At 43.7% G+C, this 25,303-nt stretch overlaps 1 protein-coding gene across 1 annotated transcript in view; it reads right to left on the bottom strand.

Annotated features, from left to right (window-relative positions):
• The window catches only part of LOC108802485 (mitochondrial import inner membrane translocase subunit TIM44-like), a gene marked incomplete at its 3' end in the record, with an annotated part of 67,413 nt that overhangs the window by 20,488 nt on the left and 21,622 nt on the right, over positions 1-25,303 (bottom strand). The window contains exons 2-3 of the mRNA XM_018574345.1: positions 23,308-23,412; positions 6,001-6,171 (exon numbers count right to left, since the gene is read on the bottom strand). Coding sequence (XP_018429847.1) covers positions 6,001-6,171; positions 23,308-23,412 — 276 coding nt within the window. The remainder of the gene's footprint in view (positions 1-6,000; positions 6,172-23,307; positions 23,413-25,303) is intronic.

Below are 25,303 nucleotides of genomic sequence, written 5' to 3'. Positions count from 1 at the left end.
ATCACATATGTGTGCCCAACGCCTCACTTAGAACGAATAAAATATATATTTTTTAAAATAGGGGAAAAAAAGTAAAGAAAACACTTCACCCAGTTTTGATTATTTTATTTTTTGATTAAAATACATTTTTTTATTATTCCTTTATTTGGAAACACCTTACATGCCTAGGATTTTAGAAAATGTTCTGTACTTCTCAGCCTAAAACTAAAAGCTAACTTTTTTTCCTAAAAGCTAATAGAGGTTAGGTGGCACACAACGCCACTGTCACACTTTGTGACAGCGACATACTTTGAACATCGTTGTCATGAGGGGGTTAAAATAAATGAACCTTTTAGGGTGTAAAACAAATCTGTTTGTTTTTTTTAAATTACACTTTAAATCATCAGGGGTGTGAAATTCCTATCGCCTGACGCCCGGGACAGGCAGTTTCGGGCACCGGGCGAGTAGTTTTTAAGTACATTTAGCCCGGCTCCGGACAAGCAGAGCTGAATGTACATTGTGGAGCAGCCGCCGCTCGTTTACTACAAGTGGTCTGATCAGACTACTTGAATTAATTTGAGCAGCGGCGATAGTTTCTGCCCGCACCCCCCACCGTAGTTTTTGGGGTCGCCCGCTCTCCCGGGGGACCCCGAAAACTAAGGCACAACGGCTCAGCCATAGAGCCCGTAGAGCAGACGAAAAACGTCTGTTCTACGGGCTCTCTATGTGTGTTCTCTGAGACCTGTCTCGGCTGTCAGGAACTACACAGAACAGCTGTTCTGTGTTGGAGGGCAGGTTCCATAAAGAGAACCTGTCACCTCCAAACTATCACATAAGGGATTTGAATCTCCTATGTAATAGGAAGAACATTAAGGGGAAAAAGTAAATAAATAAAAAGTTTAAGAAAATTTAAAAAGTTAAATTAAATATATAAAGATTTAAAAAATAAAAATGAAAACCTGCTGCCCCCGCAAATAAACGCATGCGTAGGACATTCTGCATGTGCTTTGAGATTGCAGCCGCCATTCCATGGGGGTAGCCAGAATTCTCTTACCCTTTAATGCACATTGTGTGCGTGTGTAAGTTCATTTTCCCAGGTAATATGGAAAAATAAAAATTACCCGATGAAATCTGGCCCCGTTTCTCCCAAACCGCCACCACTCTGGCTATACTTACCTTTCGGCGAACAATCCCTCCCCTCCGCCAGTATGGGTGTACTATCTAATACCTTCCCCGATATTGGAACTTACGGCCAGATGAAAATAATTTCCTCTGACTGGCAGTTCTGTAGGGGAACATGGAGCGAGCTTCCTGTGCAATCAGGAAGCAGTGCGGCAAGTATTGACCCGCCTCCTAGTTTTCTGATTGGCCCGGGAAGCCGGCTCCTGGCTGATTGCCTGGAAAGCTGGCTTCCTGGCCAATCAGCATCGAGCCAGTTTCCCGGTCAATCAGGTCATTACTCGCCACCCGGCTTCCCGATTGACCGGGAAGCAGGTTTCCTGGCCAATCACGATCAAGCAGGCCAAACAACATGGAGCCGGCTTCCGTGGCAATCAGGAACCTGGGCGGGATGTCATTACCCGCTGCCCGGTTTCCTGATTACCAGGGAAGCCTGCTCCATGCCAGCGGAAGCACCGGTATTAGTATTCAGTGTCGGCGAGGTCCGAAAGCAAAAAATCAGTACTCGATACCGAAAAACCGGTATTGGTACATCCTTAGTTTTGATTAAAACTATTTTTTGTATTGGGACAAGTAGATTGTCATGAAGGACAAGTAGATTTGGCCCCCGCTTTAACCCTTGGACAAGTAGTTGTTTTTTTTAAATGTCCACACCCCTGAATCATATATATCTCATATATTGAGAATAAATCCCACTATGACTGCTTAATAATTAATTTTATTATTATGCTCCTCCAAACTTAGGAACAGCTAATAACCTTAGTGACACTGATTGCCGACAGCATGTCAGGATTAGTGTTACTAAAGGCTTCTGATCGTTCCCAGAATGATCAGAAGCCTGCAACACTGATTCAGAATAGAAACATGTAGCAATAAGGATTCTAAAACATTTAGAAACAAAGCTGGTACACAGGGGAATCTCCTAATGCCGATCTGTATTAGCTGTCAAACAGTGACTTTTTCTGGTCTTTGGTTAAGTTATCAATATTGTTGGTATCTTTATAAAGGGAGATCTTGATTATATGCCATATTATGAAGGAAGGATCACTGTTTTAAGTGTTTTATTATGTACAATCACATTTTCTCATATTTTTGTATAAAAATGTAATCTTAATCTACTCTTGTGCTATACCATTGGTGTTTTTGATACCTTAAAAGCCCTTATCTTTGCCACATTATTATACATTTCCCCCCTGGGTGCGGTATCACCTTTGCTCCATATTCACCCCCAAATTCTATATATTGCATTCTATATTTCGGAGGAATGATATAATAGTTTGTCTCCCAGATCGCCTCAACCGAATGGTTTGCTGTATCCCTTAAACCCGGGTCAGCATGTGGTGGACAAATGACTGGGAGGGGTTGGGTGTAACCCGGCTGTCTTGGTCCATGTTGGGACCAATGACAGAATACATGGAAGATGGAGGATGCTTAAAAATCAATTTCAATACCTAGGTTGCAAGCTGAAGGGAAGGACCTCCAAGGTAATATTTTCTGGAATATTGCCTGTGCCGTGCGCAACACAGGAAAGACAGCGGGAGAGCTAAATGTATGGCTGAAGAACTGGTTTAAGAAGGAAGGGTTTGGGTTTCTAGAGCCAGGGTATGACCTTTCATTGGTGTACAACCTATACGCTAAAGATGGTCAGCACCCAAATGGAAGGGGTCTGCTGTGCTAGGGGGAAAGGGGGGAGGAAGAGTTAGAACATAATGGGCCAGATAAGACAGACAGGGGTCAGACTATATGGTGGGTGGAAGAGGAGAAGAAAAGGGGGAGTGGATAAGGAGACTCCCATGTTGGCAAAAAAACATTGGGGATTAAAGTACTATGTGTACTACAAAAAAAAGATAGTTATTACAATTCGAAAAATGTAAAAATTACTTGATTTGTTTGTTCGCCAATGCCAGAAGTCTGCATAGCAAAATGGGAGAATTGGAAGCTTTGGCGCATGTGGAGAACTATGATCTGAATCTTGGCTTTGTTCTTCACGATTGGGCTGTTAATATTCCAGGCTATGCTCTCTTTCAGAGAGACCGGGTAAAACAAAAAGGTGGCAGTGTTTGTCTCTATGTGAGGGGTGATCTTAAAGTAAGTTTGAAAAAATACTTTGTTGATGGTCGAGTGTGAGGAGTTATGGGTGGAGATGTATACTAGTATGTGTAATGCAAAGGTAACTGTTTAAAAAAGGAGCAGAGTCTATATCTTTTATCTCATTAACGCTGGTGGTCTGTAACAAACTCCAAAAGATAGAAAAAGCTGCAAGGGCAGGGACAGTTGTATTAATGGGAAATATTAACAATACTAAAATTGACTGGTAAAATGGCACTACTGGCACAGTAAAAAGGGCAGATATTTATAAAAGGTATTGCAAGACAATTTTATGGTACAGTTTGTAGAACTGCTGGATCTGGTAATCTCAAACAACGCAGAGCTTATTACAAATGTTCATATAAAAAAACATCTCGGTAGTAGTGACCATAATATGATTTGATTTAACTAGAGTTGCACACACCCACATACTAGAAAAATAAAAACATTTAACTTTAGGAGAGCAAATTTTCCCATGCTGAGGGCTGCTTTTCAAGACTTGGACTGGTAGGAAATATTTTAATTAAAAAAGACACAGAACAAAAATATGAATGTTTCAAATCAGTTGTTTAAAAAAACATACTGCAAAATATACTCCGTTAAAAAAGGGTGATTTACACCCATCCCCATAGTTAGAGCCGACGTGTGACATTGAGACTGTCGCACATCAACTCTATAGATTGGGGAGTGAACACATACAGTATCGTCGCTCACTTCACGATCATCTCCCTACAGAGACCAGTGACTGTCAGTCACTACTCCCAGCAGGGATTACCCCCCTCCCCTCTCTGATCCTCCAGCTGTGACTGGAGCAACGGAGTGGGCAGGCACAGCCCGCTATCAATCAGCCAGCTGGGTAGATCGACAGTATTGTCGGGATCCACTCGACTGTGGCGCTCTCAATATATAGCGGGCAAATGCATATATACTGAGCTTTGGGTCACAGGAGGATGTTAGTATATGTCCCCCCGTGAACCTAAAAAAAACTATGGGATAAAAAGGTTGCCCCATAGTTCTCTTTTAAGCAATAAGTTTAAAAGGCTACAAGTAAAACCCATGTGGCTCACATCCAATGTTAAAAAAAGAACAAAGAATTTTTTTAAAAAAGGCCATTAAAAAAAATATAAAAAAGGAACACTGTTGTAATTTTAAAGTTACAAAGAATATAATAAAATATGTAAAAAAAAAAAAAGGAAATAAAGATGGCAAAGATTCAAAACAAACAGGCTGCAAAAGAGTGCAAGATAGATCGCAAAAAAATATTCAAATATATTAATAAACTACAGATTTTGTAGGGTCATAAAGGAGAGATACTTCTAAACCAGAAGCACTGTTGCCTCAACCAGGCATGACAAGGGCAGGTCCAGTTTGCCGCACTGACCTAAGAAGCGCAGAAACCATTGTTTCTTGTGCAAAACTTTGCTGCCAGAGCCAGCCGAAAACCATAAGCGCCCAATTTTGTGGGAGCAGAGTGACCTGCAAGGACGTTGTGTACCCCTACACAAACACTGCCGTAAGCCCGAAGCATGGCCTCATAACAGTAGAGCGACTGCAGAGTAAAAGCAGCCATCGATGTCTACAACAGCCAGCCCCGCAGGCTACATTCAGAGTTGGCTGTGACTGTGGGAAATAGGGGACGAGGAGCCATATCAATTTGCAGCCAATGTCTTCTGCAGCCATGCTGTAGAAAGGGAGCCATTCCAGCAATACAGGAGCACATATGGGGGGGATTTGGGAGAAAACACCCACACTACACCCCAGTCACCCCTGCTTACACCTGAATACTTCAAGAGCCCATCCTAGAATCCGGCCACCATAAGTAAAGCTGCCTTATATACTTATAACGCTACTTTTCCGTCACCATACTTTGCCGAACACATTTAGTTCCCGTCTTCATTAACATTAACACCACTGACTTGCGCTACTCTTTTTTTTTTTTATTCCCCTCTATTAAACCCCCTCCCCCAAGCTCCTTTTCTTCATACTCACATTCCTATTGCAGTCACCCTCCTTCCCCTCTACACCCCCCCCCCATCTATTTTATTCGTGGGAGCTTGTAGCCAATTCCCCTGAATTGCTGTACACCACCTCGTTTCGTCCGTCTTTCTTCCTTTTTTCACCTGAGATTAATATCGCTATGCAGAAACACTTTGCTCCCTTGTTCATTCGATTGTGATTGCACTTTACAAACTTATTGTTTCATTCTCTGTTATTCCTCTGCCCCATATATTTGTTATACAGATGTTCTTACATTTGTTCTGTTATTGTCACCATATGTTAAAAAAAACTTCATATGTGGAAGAAAAAAAAAAGACAGAACTAAAGTCTCCATAGGGAACAAGGTCCACATGCCTTGACGACACTGGCCAAAGAACTGAGCTGCCTCTAGCAGATAAACGTTTGGCCACCAGCAGGGGCCACCCCGGGCTGTGCTTTGTTTTTTGTGTTTAGTTCCCTACTCCTGCAGGTGGCAGTATAACCCCATTGGTGAAAGATAAAGATATCCACGGAGTCCTTCAATGAATAGAAGAGAAATTTCATTTTTTTTGGCTTTCAGAAAAGAGCATGTAAAAAGTTAAGCAGTAATTTTTAAATATGTTTTTAAGCTAGGTTATGTTAACAAAAACATGAAACAAGTCTAAAGTAAGGGTTATCCCAATATGGATGCAAAAGTGTAAATAAACTAAAATATTTTAGCCCAGGTGACGCTCACTTTAAATAGAAGCATTTTGTAAAACAGACATATCAACATACAAATTTCTTGCGAGCATGTTGCAGAGCTTCAGATTCTTCTAATTTCTTTGCTTCCTCTCGAAATTTTTTAATGTTTTCTTCCATTTCTTTGTTTTTTGACAGTTCTTGTTTGATATTATCAAGAAGCCCAGCTAGAAATCCTCGTCTACTGCGAGATGAATAGTACCGCAACTGCAGGGAGAAAGAAAAGCCAAATTAGCTCAGAGGATTATATGCGGAGTGTAAAAAAATGATACAGGGGATGTCCCTCCAAAAAATCTCCGATTACATTTATGCAAACTGATGACTTCTGCACATAACAGCCCCAAGGAAGGGTGTAATCAGTTTAAGTACCTATTTACCACAACATGCACCTATTTACCACAACATGCATAATGTCCAAGAAAAGAGGATCTTTGCATTCACTGTATTATTATTATACAGGATTTATATAGTGCCAACAGTTTGCACAGCGCTTTACAATATAAAGGTGCCCATACACCTTACAATTATCTGCAGATTGTCCGTGGTCTGATGGAAAAAGTGCAACAGATTGGCCCAGGTGGAGATTACTCCATCCACACAATTAGGTGTAGATGGAGGAATCTGTTGCACCTTTTCCATCTGACCACAGAAAATCTGCAGATAATTGTAAGGTGTATGGCCAGCTTAAGGAAGACATTACAATCACAATACAAATCAAGACAAGATGGTAAGGAGGGCCCAGCCCCTGAGGGCTTACAATCTAAAAGGGAGGGGGAAGTGATACATGAGGAGGGTAAAATCCTTTTCTCGGACACCACTGAGTGACAAGGGAGCTTTTACCATCAGGTTACACTGCCACTTACAGACTAATTAGACACTGGTAAAAAAAAAAAAAAAAAATAAGAAAAATCTAAGCTAGTCCAGGATAACCCTGGGACAATAATTAGGTTTGGGCCTATTAATCTTTAACTATGAAATTCTCTTTTCCCTCATCGTAGAACAAATGCAGCCTTCCATCCAGTTTTAGTGACCTTAGGCTGCCCTCAGTTTGCCAAGCATCTTCAAATTCCAGTAACAATATCTGCTAATCTGGGACTGTAATCTTAATGGTTCTTAGTGAAGCACTAAAACCTAATTGTTTATCCAGAGTTTCCCCATAGATCTGGTGTGGATCAGCTTAAATGACTCCTTTATGATCAGGGTCGTAACAGTGCCGACAATTTACGCAGCACTTTATATAGTGTACATTCACTAAAGTCCCTCCCTTTAAGGAGTTTACAATCCAAGGTTCCTATCTCACATACATTTGTATGAGGGACAATTTTAGACAGGAGCCAATTTAACTTCCAGCATATCTTTGGAGAGTGGGAGGAAACCAGAGTACCCAGAGGAAACCCACACAAGCACAGGGAGAACATGCAAATTCCTTGCAGATAGTGACCTTGCTGGGACTTGAATCAGTGATCCCCAGTGCTGCCCACATGGTAATGGTTTTGCCCAGCTCAGCAAAATCACATACTAAATTAGCACTTGACAGGTGGAGGTAAACACAAGAGTTGGTAAGGATAATGACCCAGGTGTCCTTTTATTCCCCCTAGGCCAAGGGTCAGCAACCTTAAACACTCAAAGAGCCATTTGGACCCGTTTCCCACAGAAAAGAAAACACCGGGAGCCACAAAACCCTTTTGACATCTAAAATGAAGATAACACTGCATATATTGTTTTTTAACTTTATGCTATGTATAGCATGTATATAGGTATATGCGGGCTTAGTAACGCACTGGACTCAGGGCTTACCTGAGACCCCGCAGAGCCCACCTGAGAGTGACCCTGCAGAACACACCATAGATCCTGCACAGCCCATCTGAGACGCTCTATGGTGGGCTCTGCAGGGCCTCGGGTGGGCTGGTCACCGGGGTCCCTTTCCCTGTACCTAATCCAAAACTACTCTTACCTGCTGCTGCTGCTGGGGCCTGAGCTCCTCCACCCCCTCCCCTGTAACCTCTGCCATGCCGTCCCTGGTACAGCTGATACTCATGTAGGAGGCCCCCCAGACCCCTCAAATGGGTACCGGCCGTACCCCCCTGATGGCGGTGTGCTATCAAAGTTTGTGACTGTTACAATGTGTGACCGGTGACATGGTCACACATTTCAATGTAATACCGCCAAGTTTTTTGGTGGTGGAATGTGTGACCGCCAATAGGTCAAGCATTCCAATGCTTTCTCAGCTGTTCCAGGGCAGATCAGCATCGCAAATCCTATGTGCAGGAGAACTGCCCTGGGCGGGATTACATTGAAATGTGTGACCACGTCACCGGTCACACATTCCATGCTAGTCACAAACTTTGATAGAACAAATGCCCTGTCTAAATCATTTAACCCCTTCGTGACGGGAGACGTACAGTGTACGTCCCGTCACTTTGTGCCTATATGACTGGCCACGTACACTGTACATGAGGAGTTATATCAGGCTTTTTTTTCAGGCTGATTCTCAGCAGTTACCAGTCATTAATGAATGCCTCAGTATTGAGGCATTCTTTTATGAAATAATTAAGCTTTTTGTAAAAGCTTCTTCCTTTATTAATGAAAGAATGAAGCCGTTACATGCAAATACAGGACCGCAATTTGAGATCCTGAATTTGACAGCTGAAAATAGCAGAGAGGTAGCAGTGACTCACCTCTCTGCTATTTGTTTTGACAGCTCGAGAGCCCGATGTTTAGATACATTTCACTAAAAAGATACAATGTATATCTTTTGAGTGAAGTGTATAAGTTCTGATCATCTAGGCACGATCAAAGACCTTTTAGGGAGATCTGAATCCGACTAAAGTCAGGATCAGTCTCTAAGGTTATTATTAGCTGTTCCTAAGTTTGGAGCAGCCCAATACCCAAAAATGTAAAAAAAAAGTTAATTTATCAAGCAGTCATAGTGACTGACAAGAAAAAAAAAAGTTTTATCAGCAAAAATGTAAAAAGTGTGTCATTTATGAACAGAAACTGAAAACTAGCTCAGTCATGAAGGGGTTAATCAGAGAAATAGATAATATGTAACAATACAGTGTAATGTTCCCAATTATTATCCACTTTTCTAATGAAATAACAGCACACAGTATGCCGTTACACCCATACCACTCCCTCCCTGTTACGTACCTTCTGGGAGACCGGATGTGAGAGGAGGCTTCCCTTGCACCTTGTGTCCTGGGAGACTGAGGATGGGAACAGAGCCCAGCGGGACAACAAGTGGCAGGAGTGCCAGTGGTGTTGAGCACCGTGCAAGCCGTAATCCAATGAGACGAGCCGAGGTCAGGTTCCAAGCAGGCAATTCCAGTACAAAAGGGGTCAGGCAGAAGAATGGTCAACTAACAGTTCCGTGGTCAAGGCAGGCAGAATTCAAGGTTTGTCGAGGAAGTCCGGATCACAAGGATCAAGCAAGATATCACAAAAACTGGAACAAGGATTAGCCAACGATAAACCAGCAGTACTGCTGCTGGGTTTATATAGGGCCAGTGATGTAATTTCCTGTGCGCCGCTATGGCGGATTTTCGTGCTCGTAGGTTAGTGCTTCTGCGCGGGATGGCGCGTTCCCGAGCAGTACGGGAACGTGCAGGTTGCACATGCGCAGATGGAGGGGAACCATTACACTCCCCCTCCCCCTGCTCCTCATTCGGACTCACCTGCCAAGCCTCAAAGCCAGCATTCCAGCCAGGAAGTGTGCACTGCAGGGGGCAGGGCACGTGACACTCACTTCTCTGCCGCCGCCTGTTACTAGGGATGAAGCCAAGAGAGGTGGTGAGTAACAGGACCCGCCCCCTTGCTGAGAAGCCCGTCAGCAGTGTGGGGCCCCGGGACCCTGCATTGCCCCATACTCCACCAGGGGAGGTGCCCAGGACCGGACCTCACTGGGTCCACCACACAGCCTCAGGCCCCGACGGTAGTTCCGCCCTTGGACAGGGAGCCGCAGCAGAGGGATCAAAGAGCCACATGCGGCTCTAGAGCCGCAGGTTGCTGACCCCTGCCCTAGGCCATTAACTGAACGTTACAATACCACCCCAAATTAATAGCTAGGAATTGGAGAATGTCTTGACGAGACACAGCTTTTTGTGCTATCAATTTGACAATATCAAAGGGGCCAATCATACTTCATATTTATGGCAAGTTTGTCAGACTGTATTGTGTATCAATATTCCACTATCATCTTAGATATGAAAGTTGACAATATGGGAGGAGCAGAGAAGGATATTGTTAAGGCTCAACCCTCCTGCTCCTCCTCCCCAGCTGTGCCTTTATGGGCCGCCTCTGTGACACCCCCTAAAGGGCTGACAAAAAAAGAGGCCGCAGAGACAGCTGAGCAGGCTCTTCATTTATCATCAAGAAAATGGAGCCCTCGCAACATCAAGAAGCTCCTAACACCAAAGTTCCAGGAAGATCACCTCCTTAGCATTCTGACATCTGTCCAAAGCCTTGCTTGGAGAAAAGACTCAGATTTATTTTTTATTTTTTTAGTCAATTGAACTCTGTCAGAAACTCAAACTCAGGACTGTTAAGTATTCTCTTTTAGATTATTATGCCGCTTTTTTCAAATGCCTGTGAAAAATACTTATATTCAAATTTGATTTGGCTTATGAGAATAAAAGAATGGGCCCATATATTTAACTGAGACCTCGTGCTTTTGAATGCATGGCATTGAAATAGACATCCTTTTGCTTTCCCCATGAAATCTGATCTATGTCAGAATGGGAGAGAACTTTAGGGTTAGCAGCTGTTGAAAAATATCAAAAGAAGGAGATCTGTATTTTAACTACCTCTCGGCCAGCCGCTGTGTATACACGGCCGGCCGGGAGCTTTTTGGATGTAACTGGGCGTGTAAATCCCCGCTATTTGAAAAAAGGCAGCGATGCCCTGTCACAGGGGATCAGAGGGAGCTCGGTACACGAGCTCCCTCGGGACCGCTCTCCGCTGTCAGAATGCGCAAGTGGTGTATATGACATCACTTCCGCATTCTCGTGTCACTCTCCAGCTTCAGATGCTGGAGAGAAGCTGATGAAGCAGATCTCTGCTTCATCAGCTTCTTCAGGGGGGTCCTAGGTGACATTAGGGGTCTTGGAGACCCCTGATGTCTCCATAATGAGGACCTGTCACCTCTTATGCTATCACATAAGGGGGTTTTTCAGCCCACTCTGTGATAGCAATAAAGTTAAGTGAAAAGAAAAAAAAAAATAGTAAAAAAATGTAAAGTTTTCCCCCCAATTTTTTTTAAAGTTACACAAAAAAGAATAAAAAATTTTTCCGCATTCTCGTGTCACTCTCCAGCTTCAGATGCTGGAGAGAAGCTGATGAAGCAGATCTCTGCTTCATCAGCTTCTTCAGGGGGGTCCTAGGTGACATTAGGGGTCTTGGAGACCCCTGATGTCTCCATAATGAGGACCTGTCACCTCTTATGCTATCACATAAGGGGGTTTTTCAGCCCACTCTGTGATAGCAATAAAGTTAAGTGAAAAGAAAAAAAAAAATAGTAAAAAAATGTAAAGTTTTCCCCCCAATTTTTTTTAAAGTTACACAAAAAAGAATAAAACATTTTTTTTTTAAAGTCCCCACCCCTACATACACGCATGTAAACATGAGTCAGGTGCACATACCTGCGAAAACGACGATTGCACCCATTACGCCGCACATGTTACATATCGCCGCGAACGTCGGAATGAGAGCAATAATTCTCGGGCCATCAATCACTGATAACACTAAACTGATTAGCGGTAAAAGCTTTTAAAACGTCGCCTATGGCCAATTTTGGGTATGCTAGTTTTTTGCGATTTTGCGAGTGCGCCAAAAAGTGGGTACTATTAGTTGTTTTATAACAATGTAAAAAAAAAAACTTATTTTTTTCAAAATTTTCTGTAATTTCTCCTGAATATAGTAAAAAATTAAACCCGCAGTGGAGATTAAATACCACCAAAAGAAAGCTCTATCTGTCCCCAAAAAATGGTATAAAATTTGTTTCAGTACAGCGCTGCATGACGGAATAAATGTCAGTCAAAGTACTGCAGCGCTGAACACTGAAAAATGGGCTGGCCAGGAAGGGGGTCTAAACACCTGGTCTTCAAGCGGTTAAAAAAGGTTTGTAGAATGACATTTAGAAGTTCATGACTTAATTTTTATTAGTCAAGCAATATAGAGAAAGTATAGGAATCATGATGTCAAAGTGAGTTTAGAATAGACTTCCAAAGTATATGACCTTAGAAGATTAGCCAATAGTTAACATCGCTTTAGGAATATAAGCAATATCTCTGAGAAAGGGACTTCACATTACATGACACACAGAAGAGAACTCTACATGAGGAGAGAGATACCCCATAGAAGACTTTGTTTTTACACCTGCTGGAAGACTATTCTCGTCTAAAGCTTCACAAACCTAGCTAACTTTCAAGCCACGAGGTAGCTCTGCATTAACTTTGAACTATATTTTTGAATTATCTATTTGTATATTAATTTTTGCTATATCATTGTATGCTGTTGACTTTATGCTATACAATTCAAGTCACAAGTTTTTCATTCAACAACTGGACATTCTTTGATGATTAGAATTACCTTAAGGACGGTTAAATCTTGTGTCAGAAATATAAATATTTTGTAACAGCCTGTAATAAGTGCAATGTTAGTCAAAAACTCATGAAACTTTGCACAATAGTAGAGTTCTGTGCTCTGCAGAGCTTATTGCACTATGAAGGCCATAGGTCACATGATGTAGCAGCCATCTTGTTTTTTGCGGCAATTTTTTTGAACTATTCAGAAACCTGCTTCTCCAGAACCGCTAAAGCTACAGATGTACACATTGCTGTGTGAGGGTATGCTGTGCTCTGTTGTCACATGTGTTCATTGTAGCTCTATTAGTCACATGGTTTGGCAGCCATTTTGGATTGTGCAAACAACCTAAACTCTGAAACCATTTGCCTAATCTTTTGCAACATAAAGGTCATAGGTCACATTCCCTGGCAGCCATCTTGTTTTAGGTGATTATATTCAGCTCCATATTCAAAATATGTGTTTCTCGGGAACTATTACAGCTCCAGATGTACAAATTGCTGTGTAAAGTTATGCTGTGATCTGCACTCAGAACTGATCATTATGAGTCAATTGACCACATGGTTCGGCGGCCATATTGAATTGTTCAAAATTCTATTATTTTGATACTCCTTTTTTCAAATGCTAATTATAACCACACCGTTATTTAAAAACTCATGAAATTTAGCACAATGGTAGAGAACAGTGCTGTGTTTTGAAGGGTTAAAATGTTTTATTTGAAGTTTCTGTAGAAATTCTGTAACATCTGCTTGTGCGTATATGATCATGACCCTGGACGTGTTCAGGATGGTCGCATGCCTGTTTAGGACATTTTAATCTGTTCTCCTATCACACATTGTCCCTAACCACATGCATCTAAAACTGTATCTTATTATCTGAATGTGCCGAATGAAATCAAATTATATCAACTCATGAATGTGCGTACGTGGCTCACAAGGACACGTACTCGTATGATGTCTTATAACTGTTCTTTTGTTCTAAAACTGTATATAAGCTCCGACCTCAGACTGGAGGTAACAAACTGTGAGTAACATGGATAGTATAGATGTGTGCTTTTTAACCCTTTCGCTGCCAAGCCCTCCGGAACATTTTTCAAATCAGCTGGCCAAGCCATTTTTGAATTTTCTGCAATTTTTTCCTATTGAAAAAAACGCTGCGTTGCTAGCGTTTGTAAAAGACCCCCCAAACCATATATTTTCTGAAAGCGCAGGCTTATTGTGACACGTATGTCCAATAACAAGGACTTATCTATTTGAAATTATTCTGAGTGCTGGTAACCTATTCTTTCTACTTTGTGCATTACACGGTGCCATCCGTGGGAGTTACTGCAAGCACCTCATCTCTACTGGCCGGGATTGCTGAAAGGTGTGCGGAGAGCACCCTCACCAATTACAACTTGGAGGAAAAGAGGTTTAACCTTTGCATACGGAAAGGATTCTTCACAGTTAGAGCTTAAAAAAAAACAAGAGAAAAAAACATCTGAATGTATTCTTAAATGCACAGATTACTGGATATTGAGTTCTTATAGCTATATTAAGCATCAGAGATTGTTGATCCAGGGAATATCCTATTGCCTTATGGGATCAAGACATTTTTTTTATTCCCATTAGAGCAAATTGAACCATGCTTTATAGGGTTTTTTTTTTTTTTTTGCCTTGCTCTGAATTAACAGTGGGCGTTCTGTTTAGGCTTTTCTTCTCTTTTTGGTTTTTTTTTCTCCGTATCTCTATAGGTTGAACTCGATGGACTTGTGTCTTTTTTCAACCTGACTATGCAACGTTTCAGGGTCACGCAGGGTCCCATCATCAGGGCGACATAGAGACATTTCTCAAGTTTGAACATACATGGCGTCATCCATGTTAATCACTACGAGCACTGCATCTTCTACCGGTTGTTGACGCTGAAAGGAGTGCAGGGGACGCATCTGTATACTTCCTTCGTATCCCAGAACGCAGCCCCGTTTGATCTACGTGATCCAGTGCGTTCTGGGCTTGAACCGCACCGGATATGGTGTGACTGAGCCGTAAATAAGAAGTATCCTTGCCTCTGAAGAGAAACAACTGTCATATTCCTGTCTTCCTGCCATTATAGGATTTAAGTTTTTGAATTGTCACAACAATTGCTGGGATCAGTTCGTGTGTCCGTTACCGCATGTCGTGGCAGTAATAGTTTGGTGTTTAAAGGGTTAACTGCAGAGTTAAGCAACCCTAATGATGGTCACTCTGTCTGCTGGCCTGAGATTGTTGTCCCATGAGTTGGGAAATCTCTGTGTAGAGCGAGGATGTGAGTGTTATCGCCACGTCTTTGTGATGGCTCACATGGTTCAGAACTGCATATAGTCACGTGTGATTGATGTGCAGTGGGTTTGGACCTGGCGCACCAGTCACAAACCCCTCTTATCAGCATGCCTCAGGTTTTTTAGAAAGCATGACCGAGAGCATGATCATAAACACAGAGGGGGTGGGGCTGAAGGAGTAGCCCAAGACTCAAGTCATCCTTTTGCTTACTTTGCTCCCTTCATCAGCACATTTGCATGCAGCAAACCTGATTGGCTGCTAAACCCTGCTCCTCCCTTAACCATTTTAAGTGCTGCTGTATAGGGTATTGCAGGAGTCTAATACCATGTCACATGTGTGTAAGCTATTATGGCAAATATTCTTTGACTTTTTTTTGCCATGTTGGTGAATTTCACTTGCAGTTTGCAGTAGGAGGAGAAAGGGGTTGCTGCTCAGCTTTCAATGAATGTGGAATAATGCAGAGGTTCTGCACGCCAGTGTGAGGCACAGGATATCAAGGCAGAGGTGAGGCAGAGGCAAAGTCCAGTAAACAAATCCGAGGTCAGTGGCAAGCAGCAGGCAAAAAAGGTCAAGACAAATCCGGGTCACAGCAAATCAGGAAGGCATTCACAGGAATACAGGATACACAGAAAAGCTGAAGATAAACCAGCAATATGGCGGTGCTCAGGTTTGGTTTATATAGAGGAAATGATTAGGGTGATGTGTCACTTCATGTGCGCCGTTTGGCTCGCTTTTGCGCGGATGGTACATGGCGCCTGCGCAGAAGAGTGCATTTCTCTATGGAACGGGAAAGCGCGCTTGGCGCATGCACAGTAACGGGGTTGCTTACACCGCTCCAGGGACTAGTGGTATGGCGCCTGCCCAGTCTAACTCCATGCACTCCCAAGTGACGCCACAGGCGTTCTCTCCGGAGAGCCGCAGCTGCATAGCCCTTCTTCGTCCTCCTTGATGCCGCTGTCCTCGCCCTCCCAGGGTCCAAATCCAGATGGGGAGTCGACGATGGACCGGGTAGAGTGGTACTCTGCAGATGGAGGGGTGATACGGAGCGGAAGGTGAATTGCGGCCGGGGGCCGCTCCATTCCATCCTCAGGCCTCGGCTCTCCTTGCAGCGCTACCCACAAGACAGGACTGGTTGCAATTCTCCACTCAATTACAACAGCTCCTTTGGTCCGAGCTGAGGGAGGTGAAAGATTCCATCTCAGCCCTCTCTAATAGAATTGATTCCAATGTTACGGCACATGATGCCCTCGAAATCCGTGTGGCACAGTTAGAATCTGCCAAAGCCAGCCATGACCAGCGTCTGATGGACCTGATGTTTCACCAAGATGACCTGGAGAACAGGAGTAGGCAAAACATCAAACTAAGGGGTATCCAAGAAGCCACCTCCAATGCGGAGCTTCAACATACAGTTAAATCCATTTTGAATAAGATCCTGGGCAGAGAACCCACCGAGGAGATGGAGCTCGACCGGGTTCATCGCATCCAACGGCTACGTGCTGACGCTTCCATGCCAAGAAATATCCTATGCAGGGTCCACTTTTCTTTTAAGGAGATGATTCTGCATAAAGGGTGGGAATCAGGCCCCTTCGACTTTAAAGCCGCTTCCATCCAAATCCTTCCTGATTTATCGCGACATACTCTACAGATGCGATGAATCCTGAAACCCCTGCTGGAGAAGATCAGTTCCTCAGGAGCTTTATATCACTGGGGCTTCCCGTTTCATGTGATTATCCGGAAGAATGCATCCTCTTTACTACTGCATGCACCCAGGCAACTTCCAGATCTCTTCATTTTCCTGGACACCGAACCAATCTCTGCTCCCGACTAGACAGCAGCTATACTACCATCAGTGGCCTTATCCTTTTCATCCCTTCCTCAGAGGTCACGACCTACACGACCCAGAGCTCTAATCTGCAGGCTAACCACACATTCCATGAATATTGAGCCGGCTCTTACCTTAGAGAGACTTGCCAGTCAGCCACTACCTCTACCAGTTAAGGCTCCGGTAACGCTTGATGTCTTGTCTCATTAATATGCATATTTGCCTTCGGGCCTTTACACTAAGTATGTTTCTAATTTTACCTTTTAGCCTGGGTTTTATTAATCTGGTTTAATAGTACACCATGGCGTTATTGTCGGCCTGGGCTGTCTGGCACGGGTGACAGGTACGGGGGGTTCGATGGGACTCTCCTCTGAGTTCACGAACTGCCCGGCTATTTGTCGGTCCTCCACATACCAGGGCCGCAAGTGGAGCACCCAGACTGCGCCGCGCCCTTGTGGGGAAATGTTGAGCATTATACCGCTTAAAGGACGTGGGTTTTACGACATGTTCTTATTGTCGGTTGTTAAAATTGAACTGTTTTTGTTCTACTAGTATTATGGGTGAAACGCAATAACTTCTAAATTTGGGGGTATGTCAATTAGTCTCCGTTTGGCTATTGCTAGACCCAACCCCCACATAGGTTTCCTTCATCCCTGTCGGTTTCTGCCGGACAGACCCTGACAGGGAGTAAAGGGGTGACCAGATTTTGGTCTCAAGTTAGTAGTGTGATCTTGGTTCCTTTTGAACCTTGTGAATCCTTCTTTTCTTCTACATCTCTTTTTCTACTCCTCCCCCCCACCCCCCTTCTACTGCCCTCCCGACCTATGACCTTCCTAGAGGTCATCCATCTCAGGGGACTGGTCAATCGAAATTTTGTTCAGGGACTGTTTGCCTCTTTAGAGACCCGTACTCAGCGCTGACGATACTGTGCCCTACTAAATAGACCGGCATGGAAAACTTTAAGTTGGTATCACTCAATGTTAAAGGAGAACTATGAGGTGAGTGCTTTTCACTCACCTCATAGTTCTAGCCGACCTGTGACAATGAGACTGTCACAGGTCGGCTCAGTAGATCGGGAGGTGAGCGAACACATACCGGCGTTCGCTCACCTCTCGATCCTGTTACGGCTCTCTGCCGTGACAGGGGAGGGGCTGGATTCTTCCCTTCCCACTCCGATCGGCCAGCGCTGACTGGCAGAACGGATGGGGGAGGGAGCGGGTACAGCTGGCTCTGCCTCTAGATAAGCAGAGCCAGCTGTCAGTCACGCAGCTGGGCGGATCGTGACACAATTGTCGGGATCTGCTTCAGCTGCGGCGTCTCGATTCTTGATAGTGGGGGCGATTTTAACTTGGCACTAGACCCCATCCTAGATACGTCTAAAGCCTTGGTTCTCAACTGGTGGATCGTGGCCCCGTGTTCAGTGGGTCACCGCATGCCTTCCACTTTTCTAGGCGAGAGGCTTTCTAGCGCAGCACCGTCCATTCTTACACTGAGCAGCCATTTAAAATATGCTGCCTGGTGTTGAATGTCGACTTAAGGTGAGGTGGGCTGGGGGTATGGCCGCGAGGGAGCTCCATTCATATGTGCATTGCTTATAGCTCCCTCGCATGTCTTGTAGAGGTGCCTGAACCGGAGTGACGTCACATTCTGGCTCCTGGCACCTCAACAGGCATGCATGGAAGCTGTACAAGCAATGCACAAGTGGATGGAGCTCCATCACAGCACAGCAGCCTACACTGCCGTGCGTTCCGTTGCAGTGTAACTTGGGTTGCAACTTAATGACCGAGGAGAAATGTGGGTCCAGAGGTTACACATGTTGAGAACCACTGGTCTAAAAGGAACCACTCACTTATCCTATCCGAGCCTTCGTAGACTCAAAAAGAAACTTCACTCTATGGGACTAGTAGACGCTTGGAGGGTTCATCACCCCACTGTAAAGGACTTTTCGTTCTACTCCTCTGTCCATCAATCATACTCCCGAATAGACGTTCTTTTGGTATCACAAGCTCTACTTCCTCTTGCTAAAATTATCTTCCAAAGAGACCTTGGCCCTCTCGGACCACGCTCCGATATCCCTCAACCTATCCTTGAGCCCCGACAACTCTCGATCCTGGTCCTGGAGGCTTAATGAATCAGTCCTACAAGAGGGTCCTATTTTAGATGACATCACAAAGCAAGTTAATCTTTCAAGAAAATGAGAGTCCGGACATTTCTCCACTGACGGTGGGGGAAACGCATAAATGTGTCCTTCGGAGGTTCCTTATCCAGAAGGGCTCGGAACAGAAAAAAGCTTTTGCCTCTAAATCAAATGACTTGCTGAGACAGATAAGAGAACTAGAGACTTTGCATAAGAAGTCTCTTGCTTGCTCCCTTTTAACTTCCCTACGGATGCAATTACTAGACTTGTCCCATAGCCGGGTTACCTCCGGGTTGACTAAATTTTGACATGTCTTTTATGAATATGGCAATAAACCAGGGAAATTGCTAGCAAGGTTACCCAGAGAAAAGACACTTAAATCCTTTATACCTCAGGTTAAGTGATGGCCGTAAAAGCGTCCGTCGGCTATTGCTTCCTCATTTCGAGACTTCTATGCGGCTCTCTACAACCTACGTAAGACCCCCTCATACTGCGGGGTCGGCCGCAAATCTAGACCGCATTTTGGAATACCAGAAAGCTTCAGGAGATCCCCCAAATCTCTGCTGACGCTGCCGACAGATTAGACGCGCCCATACAGGAATTGGAATTCCTGGCCGCAGTTAAAGCCCTGAAACCAGGCAACGCTGCGGGGCCTGATGGCAATACCCTGCCAGATACTAGAAGACCTTTGCCCCTATCTTGGCCTCAAATTTCACGCAAGCTTTCAACTCCATCAGAGATGGACTCCCCCTGCCGCAGGACACTTTAAGGGCCCTCATAACAATGATTCCCAAGGACGGAAAAGACTTGACTTCCTGTTCCAATTATCATCCTATATCCCTTCTGAATTTGGATCTAAAGCTGTTCACTAAAATTCTCTCTTAAACTTCTCCGGATACCATCATCCACGATTCAGTGACCAAGCTGGTTTTATGCCAGGTAGAAAAGCTAGGGTCCTCGACACCATCCATCTAGCCAAAAGACGTTCTATTCAATTAGGCCTACTGACCACTGATACAGAGAAAACTTTTGACTGGTGCATTGGTCCTTTTTGAAGACTATAATGAGTTATGTGGGGCTGGGCCCTTTCATGCAGCTCTGGTTACAATCATTATATTCCACACCCTCTACAGCAGTGAGAGCGAATTAATCTATCTCCTTTTATTTTTCTTTATCCAATGGCACCCGACAGGGCTGTCCGCTCTCCCCATTACTCTTCATCCTTTCTCATATTCAAAAAAACTGTGACATCAAGGGTATAGCAAATGGAGACACCACTCATAAGGTTGCGGCCTTTGCCAACGACCTGTTTTTTTGTCACCTCTCCTGAGACCACAATCACAAATCTACTCAAAATACTGTACCAATTTGGAGATCTTCCCAATTTTAAAATCAACAATTTCCATAAATCTGCTATGCTCCATGCATCCATACCCCTGCACCCAACATGTCCACCCACTGCCCATTCCCTTGGGTATCAGACTATATCCAGTATTTGGGGGTCAAGATTATGTCTAACTTAGAATGCAGTCTTGAAAATGACTACTTCCTAAATTTTTATATCTGTTCCAAACACTTCCCATACACATCCCAAACCCTTTCCTCCAGACAATTCGAAGGGAATTTTTAAGCTTTTTATGGTCTCCTTCCCGCCTGCGTCTCTCCTACCAATCTCTACTGCTACCCAGAGAACATGGCGGTATAGCTTTTTCAGATCCCAGTCTCTATTATAAGGTGTCCCACTTGGCAAGGATTGTCTCCTGGTGTAGAGACGCCTAGTATAAACCCTGGATACTTGCCAGGACTACTGAGCCCACAGAATGTCTCCAGTTTTGGATCATCCTGCTTGCCCTCTGAGTAAAGGAGATGGTCACTAAGAAATTGAGAGACAGGGGGAAATGCAGATTGGATGCTTTTTTGATCAATGGCCGTATATGCTCCCGAGATGAACTAGCCACGCTTATTGAACCCCCTTGGATCCCTGGAGATCGCTGCAACTGCGCCACTTTCTAGTGAGCATGGTCCCTGGGACCACATCCATCACGCGGCTTACGCAGTTTGACCATTTATGTCTTGAGAAGTCTCCCCCTAGTCATTCCCTATCCAGGGTATACAAACTACTCATAACTACCGCTGACTCATATGTGCCTCCATTTATTCTTAAAATTGGAACAAGACCCGCAGCTATCTCCATCGATGGAACAACGGGCAGACACCCTAAATTTCTCTCACAAAGCCTCCATTGCTTGTAAAACACAAGAAGCCAACTACATGCTTCTTACACGCTGGTATAGTGTTCCCTCCATTTTACATAAGATCTGGCCACACACTTTCAATCAATGCTGGCATTGTAATGAGGAGGGCTCTTTGATACATATGTTCTGGTCCTGTCCATGCGTGGGAAAGTTCTGGGCAGATGTACAAGTTATATGCAAGAAACTGACTGGGATTGATCTTCAGAATGAACTGGCTGCTATCCTTCTCCACTTGTCTGCCCTCTCACTGAACAGGTATAAAATATCCATGTTGATACACCATCTAAATGCTGCTAAAATGTGCATCCCCCTGCTTAAGAAAACGACCACTGCTCCCACCATTGCAATGTGGATCTCAAAAGTACGGGAAACTGAGAAAATGGAATGCATGAGAGCTTCTTCACACCACCAGGAAGCTAAATTCAATAGAAGATGGTTCTATTGGCACATATACCTCCTCTCATCAGAGTCTCCCATGGCGCCATTGTGTTGCATTTAGGCTCCGCCAATCGCATATACACTGCTCTCACCTACCCTACGGATGGATGGCCTTTCCTCCCCCTCTCCCCCCTTTTTTGTACCTACTGTTTGCCCCCCTCCCCACCCCCTGCTCTTGCCCCTCTGCGCTGACTCCACCTTTTTTCTACAAACTTCTTAATGTTCTTTGGAAACGTTAAGCTGCTAATTTTTGTGCTTTCCAAGACACCAGAGACAGAAAAAATTCACTTGTTTAGCAGGAGTGGTTAACCTCCCTGTTCTATATGCCTTCTTTCCACCTGAGATGAATGTATTATTAATTGTCAAAACCATTGGCAGCTCTGTTCTTTATTTTTGTCCTTTTATTTGACTATAATCCTGATGTTACACTGTTCTTACAGATGTTGTACTTCTTCTACTTGTGATTAACCACTTGAAGACCGGGGTGTTAAACCCCCTTCCTGGCCAGGCCATTTTTCAGTGCTGCGGTACTTTGGCTGACGTTTATTCCGTCATGCAACGCTGTACTGAAATGAATTTTATACCATTTTTTGGGGACAGATAGAGCTTTCTTTTGGTGGTATTTAATCACCGCTGGGGTTTTTATTTTTTACTATATAAACAAAAAAAGTACCCTAAATTTTGTAAAAAAAAAACATGTTTCCCTATAAAAAATTTTGGTATAATATAAAAGACGGGGTCAAGTCGGGTAAATAGACACTAAATATGTCAACCTCTAAAATTGTGCGTGTCCACGAAATTGCAGAAAACGACCGCAACCAAAATTGGCCATAGGCGACACTTTAAACGTTTTTACCGCTCATCAGTTTAGTGTTATCAGTGATTGATGGCCCTAAAATTATTGCTCTCACTCCGACGTTCGCGGCGATATGTAACGTGCTGCATAATAGGCGCAATCGTCGTTTTCGTACACAGGCGCACCCGACGCATGTTTGCATGTGTATGTGGGGGGGGGCGGGGCACTTTAAAACATTTTGTATCTAATTTTTTTAAATGATTATTTGTGAATATTTTTTTTAGCTTATTTTTTTTTTAATGCTGTAATTTTTTTTTATTTTTTTTTACTTTTTTTAGACAACTTTATTGCTATAACATAGGGGATTAAGAAATCCCCTATGTAATAGCCAGTTCACCAAACAGGTCCTCTTTATGGAGACATCAGGGGTCTCCAAGACCTCTGATGTCACCTAGGGACCCCCACAGAAGCTGATGAAGCAGAGATCTGCTTCATCAGCTTCTCTCCGGTGTTCTGCACCGGAGAGAAACACTGAATGCAGGAAGTGATATAATATACATCACTTCCTGCATTCGGGGATAGGAAGAGAGATCAAAGGGAAATCGAGTAATGATCTCCCTTTGATCTGCTGTTAGAGCGACCGTTAGTGGCGACGAGGAGACGGCGGGACAGAGGTACGGGGGGGTGGGGAGGCCGCACACCCGCAGCTCCTGCAAGCGATCGGGCGTCTCTAGAGACGCCTGATTGCTTGTATGTAAACAGCCATCGCTGGCTGTTTACATGCTCACAGTTTTCGCTCTCGTGTGCGCGCTGAGTGCCGCACACGAGAGGGGGGAGGGGTAGGACGTCTTAAGACGCCCTCCCGCTCCTAGCAGACGTCCGTCCAGCCGTTCACAAACGGCCATGGACGGAAGGTAGTTAAAGAATTAAAAAGAAAAAGAAAAGGATTTATCCAATACAGCGTTATATATCAAATCTCAAATGTGTTTTTTTTTCTCTGCTTCAGTATGTCCCTTTACCTGTTTCAGCTGTAGAGCAGGAAAATACATCTGAGTAGGGCTAATACTGTTGTAAGGTACAAGGTGGCAGAACTTTGCAAGCTTTTTTGCACTGGGCATCCATACCTAAAATAGAAAGAGCTGTGTTAACCAGATTCTGATAACATACTTCCACAAATGTTCTTTCATGTAAGCTTATCAATATTACTTTAAAGAAGAACTTCGGGCAACACTTTTATTAAGCCTTGAAGTGGGGGTAGCCCCACACTGCAAGGGTTATCAGCTCGTTTTTGACTAGGTGCCAAACTGTGGGGAAAAAAACAAACCCACAGCAGTTAAGGTGCCCATACACTGCACGATTCTTGTATGAGAAACGCGGGAAATCCCGCGATTGTACGAGAATCGTGCAGTGTATGGAAGGCGTGCGACCTTTTCTAATGTAGGTCGCACGACTTTTGTATATCGAGCATGTTGGAAAACCAGTCGAAAATCGTACGATTTTTGGCTGGTTTTTAACATGATCGAGAGATCACTGCCGAACGGGCCAGTGTGCGCACGCGCACACTGCCCGTTCAGCATTGCAGTCATCGGAAGCCCGCCCCTCGGGGGAGCGGGCTTGCGATGATCGCAAGTACGATCTGCCTGTCCAAGAGGGGCAGATCATACGTTTTTTTTTTTATTACTTTACAACCATCGCAAGACAAAGGTCTTGCGAGGGTTGTAGAGTGTATGGGCACCTTTAGGTAGCTATAGAACATCTATTCTATGAATCTTCATGGACAGCACAGGATAGAGAGGTTCTGCCCACCTAAAACAGGAAACATATCCATAATTAAGTAAAAGGGGTCGTCCCTCCTAACCACTTCAGTTATAAAATAGCATTGAGGCAGAAATATTGGCTAAAACACATAACTCTATATAATAAATACATTGACCAAGACAGGGCACACACCTAGGCGACAGCATTTTTAAGCGCATAAATCAAGTGGTGCATTTTTGCTAGCAAAATTATGAGCTCATTGATGTTAATGGGCAGACGCGCGTAAAACGTGCAAAAAGACAGCAAACGCGCATTTTCAAGCGTTTCCTATTGGAGTCTACGAGGCCAAAACGAGCTGTAATATGCAAAAAAATAAATAAAAATTAATGTACTTTTTCCAGGGAGAGGTGTTTTGCTTATTGCAACAAAACGCACAGATGTGAACAGGGCTATTGAAATGAATGTGATTTTTTTGGAGGGGGCATATTTTGTGAGCATTTTGTAGGGCAGAAAGCGCTCAGTGTGAACCAGGCCAAAGTATAGCTGCTGTCTTGTAAAATTAATGGAATAAGACTTCATCAGGTACCTGTTTTACCAATTAATCTTCTAGGACAGCACAGGAGACGATTAGGCTAGCATTACCTTGTAAAGGGGACAGGTGCTGAGAGCACTTTATTGCCAAATGCTTAGTCTTGGCACGACAGTAAAATCAACACTGTAGTAATTTACAAAGGTCTGAAAGCTCAACTATGTGGCTGCCATACAGATCTGGTCTGATGATTTCCCCAGCTTTCTCCGCCCAGGATGCAACCAAGGCCCTAGTAGAGTCTGCCATGATACCCTTAGGGGGTTTAGGTGAATAGTTTGAGAAGCCAAAGAGCTCATTTGACTTATCCATCCAGCTAGCTATAGTGTTCTTAGACGCTCTAAGGCCACTTTTTGGCACAAAGAAAAAAAACAAGCGCGTACCTATATAATGTAGCCAACACCTTCTTAAATCTAGAAAGAGAAATTGCTGTTCCTTTTCGTTAGAAGGGTTGGGACACAGTTTCACAGAACACGATATAAGTGTTCCTTTCTAACTTTGGGTAGTAACTAGAGGTGCACCGAAATGGAAATTTTAAAACCGAAATTAAAAAAAATGTCAGGCTGAAAACGATACCGAAAATGTTATTTTTTCATTTTTTACAAAATATTTTATGTTTAGATAAACTTTACATTTTTTTATATTTATTTTTATTTATTAATTCATTTTTT

Source organism: Nanorana parkeri, unplaced genomic scaffold, assembly GCF_000935625.1.
Source record: "Nanorana parkeri isolate BGI_ZX_2015 unplaced genomic scaffold, ASM93562v1 scaffold2893, whole genome shotgun sequence".
Classification (NCBI taxonomy): domain Eukaryota; kingdom Metazoa; phylum Chordata; class Amphibia; order Anura; family Dicroglossidae; genus Nanorana; species Nanorana parkeri.
This window is presented reverse-complemented; position numbering and strand designations above follow the sequence as displayed.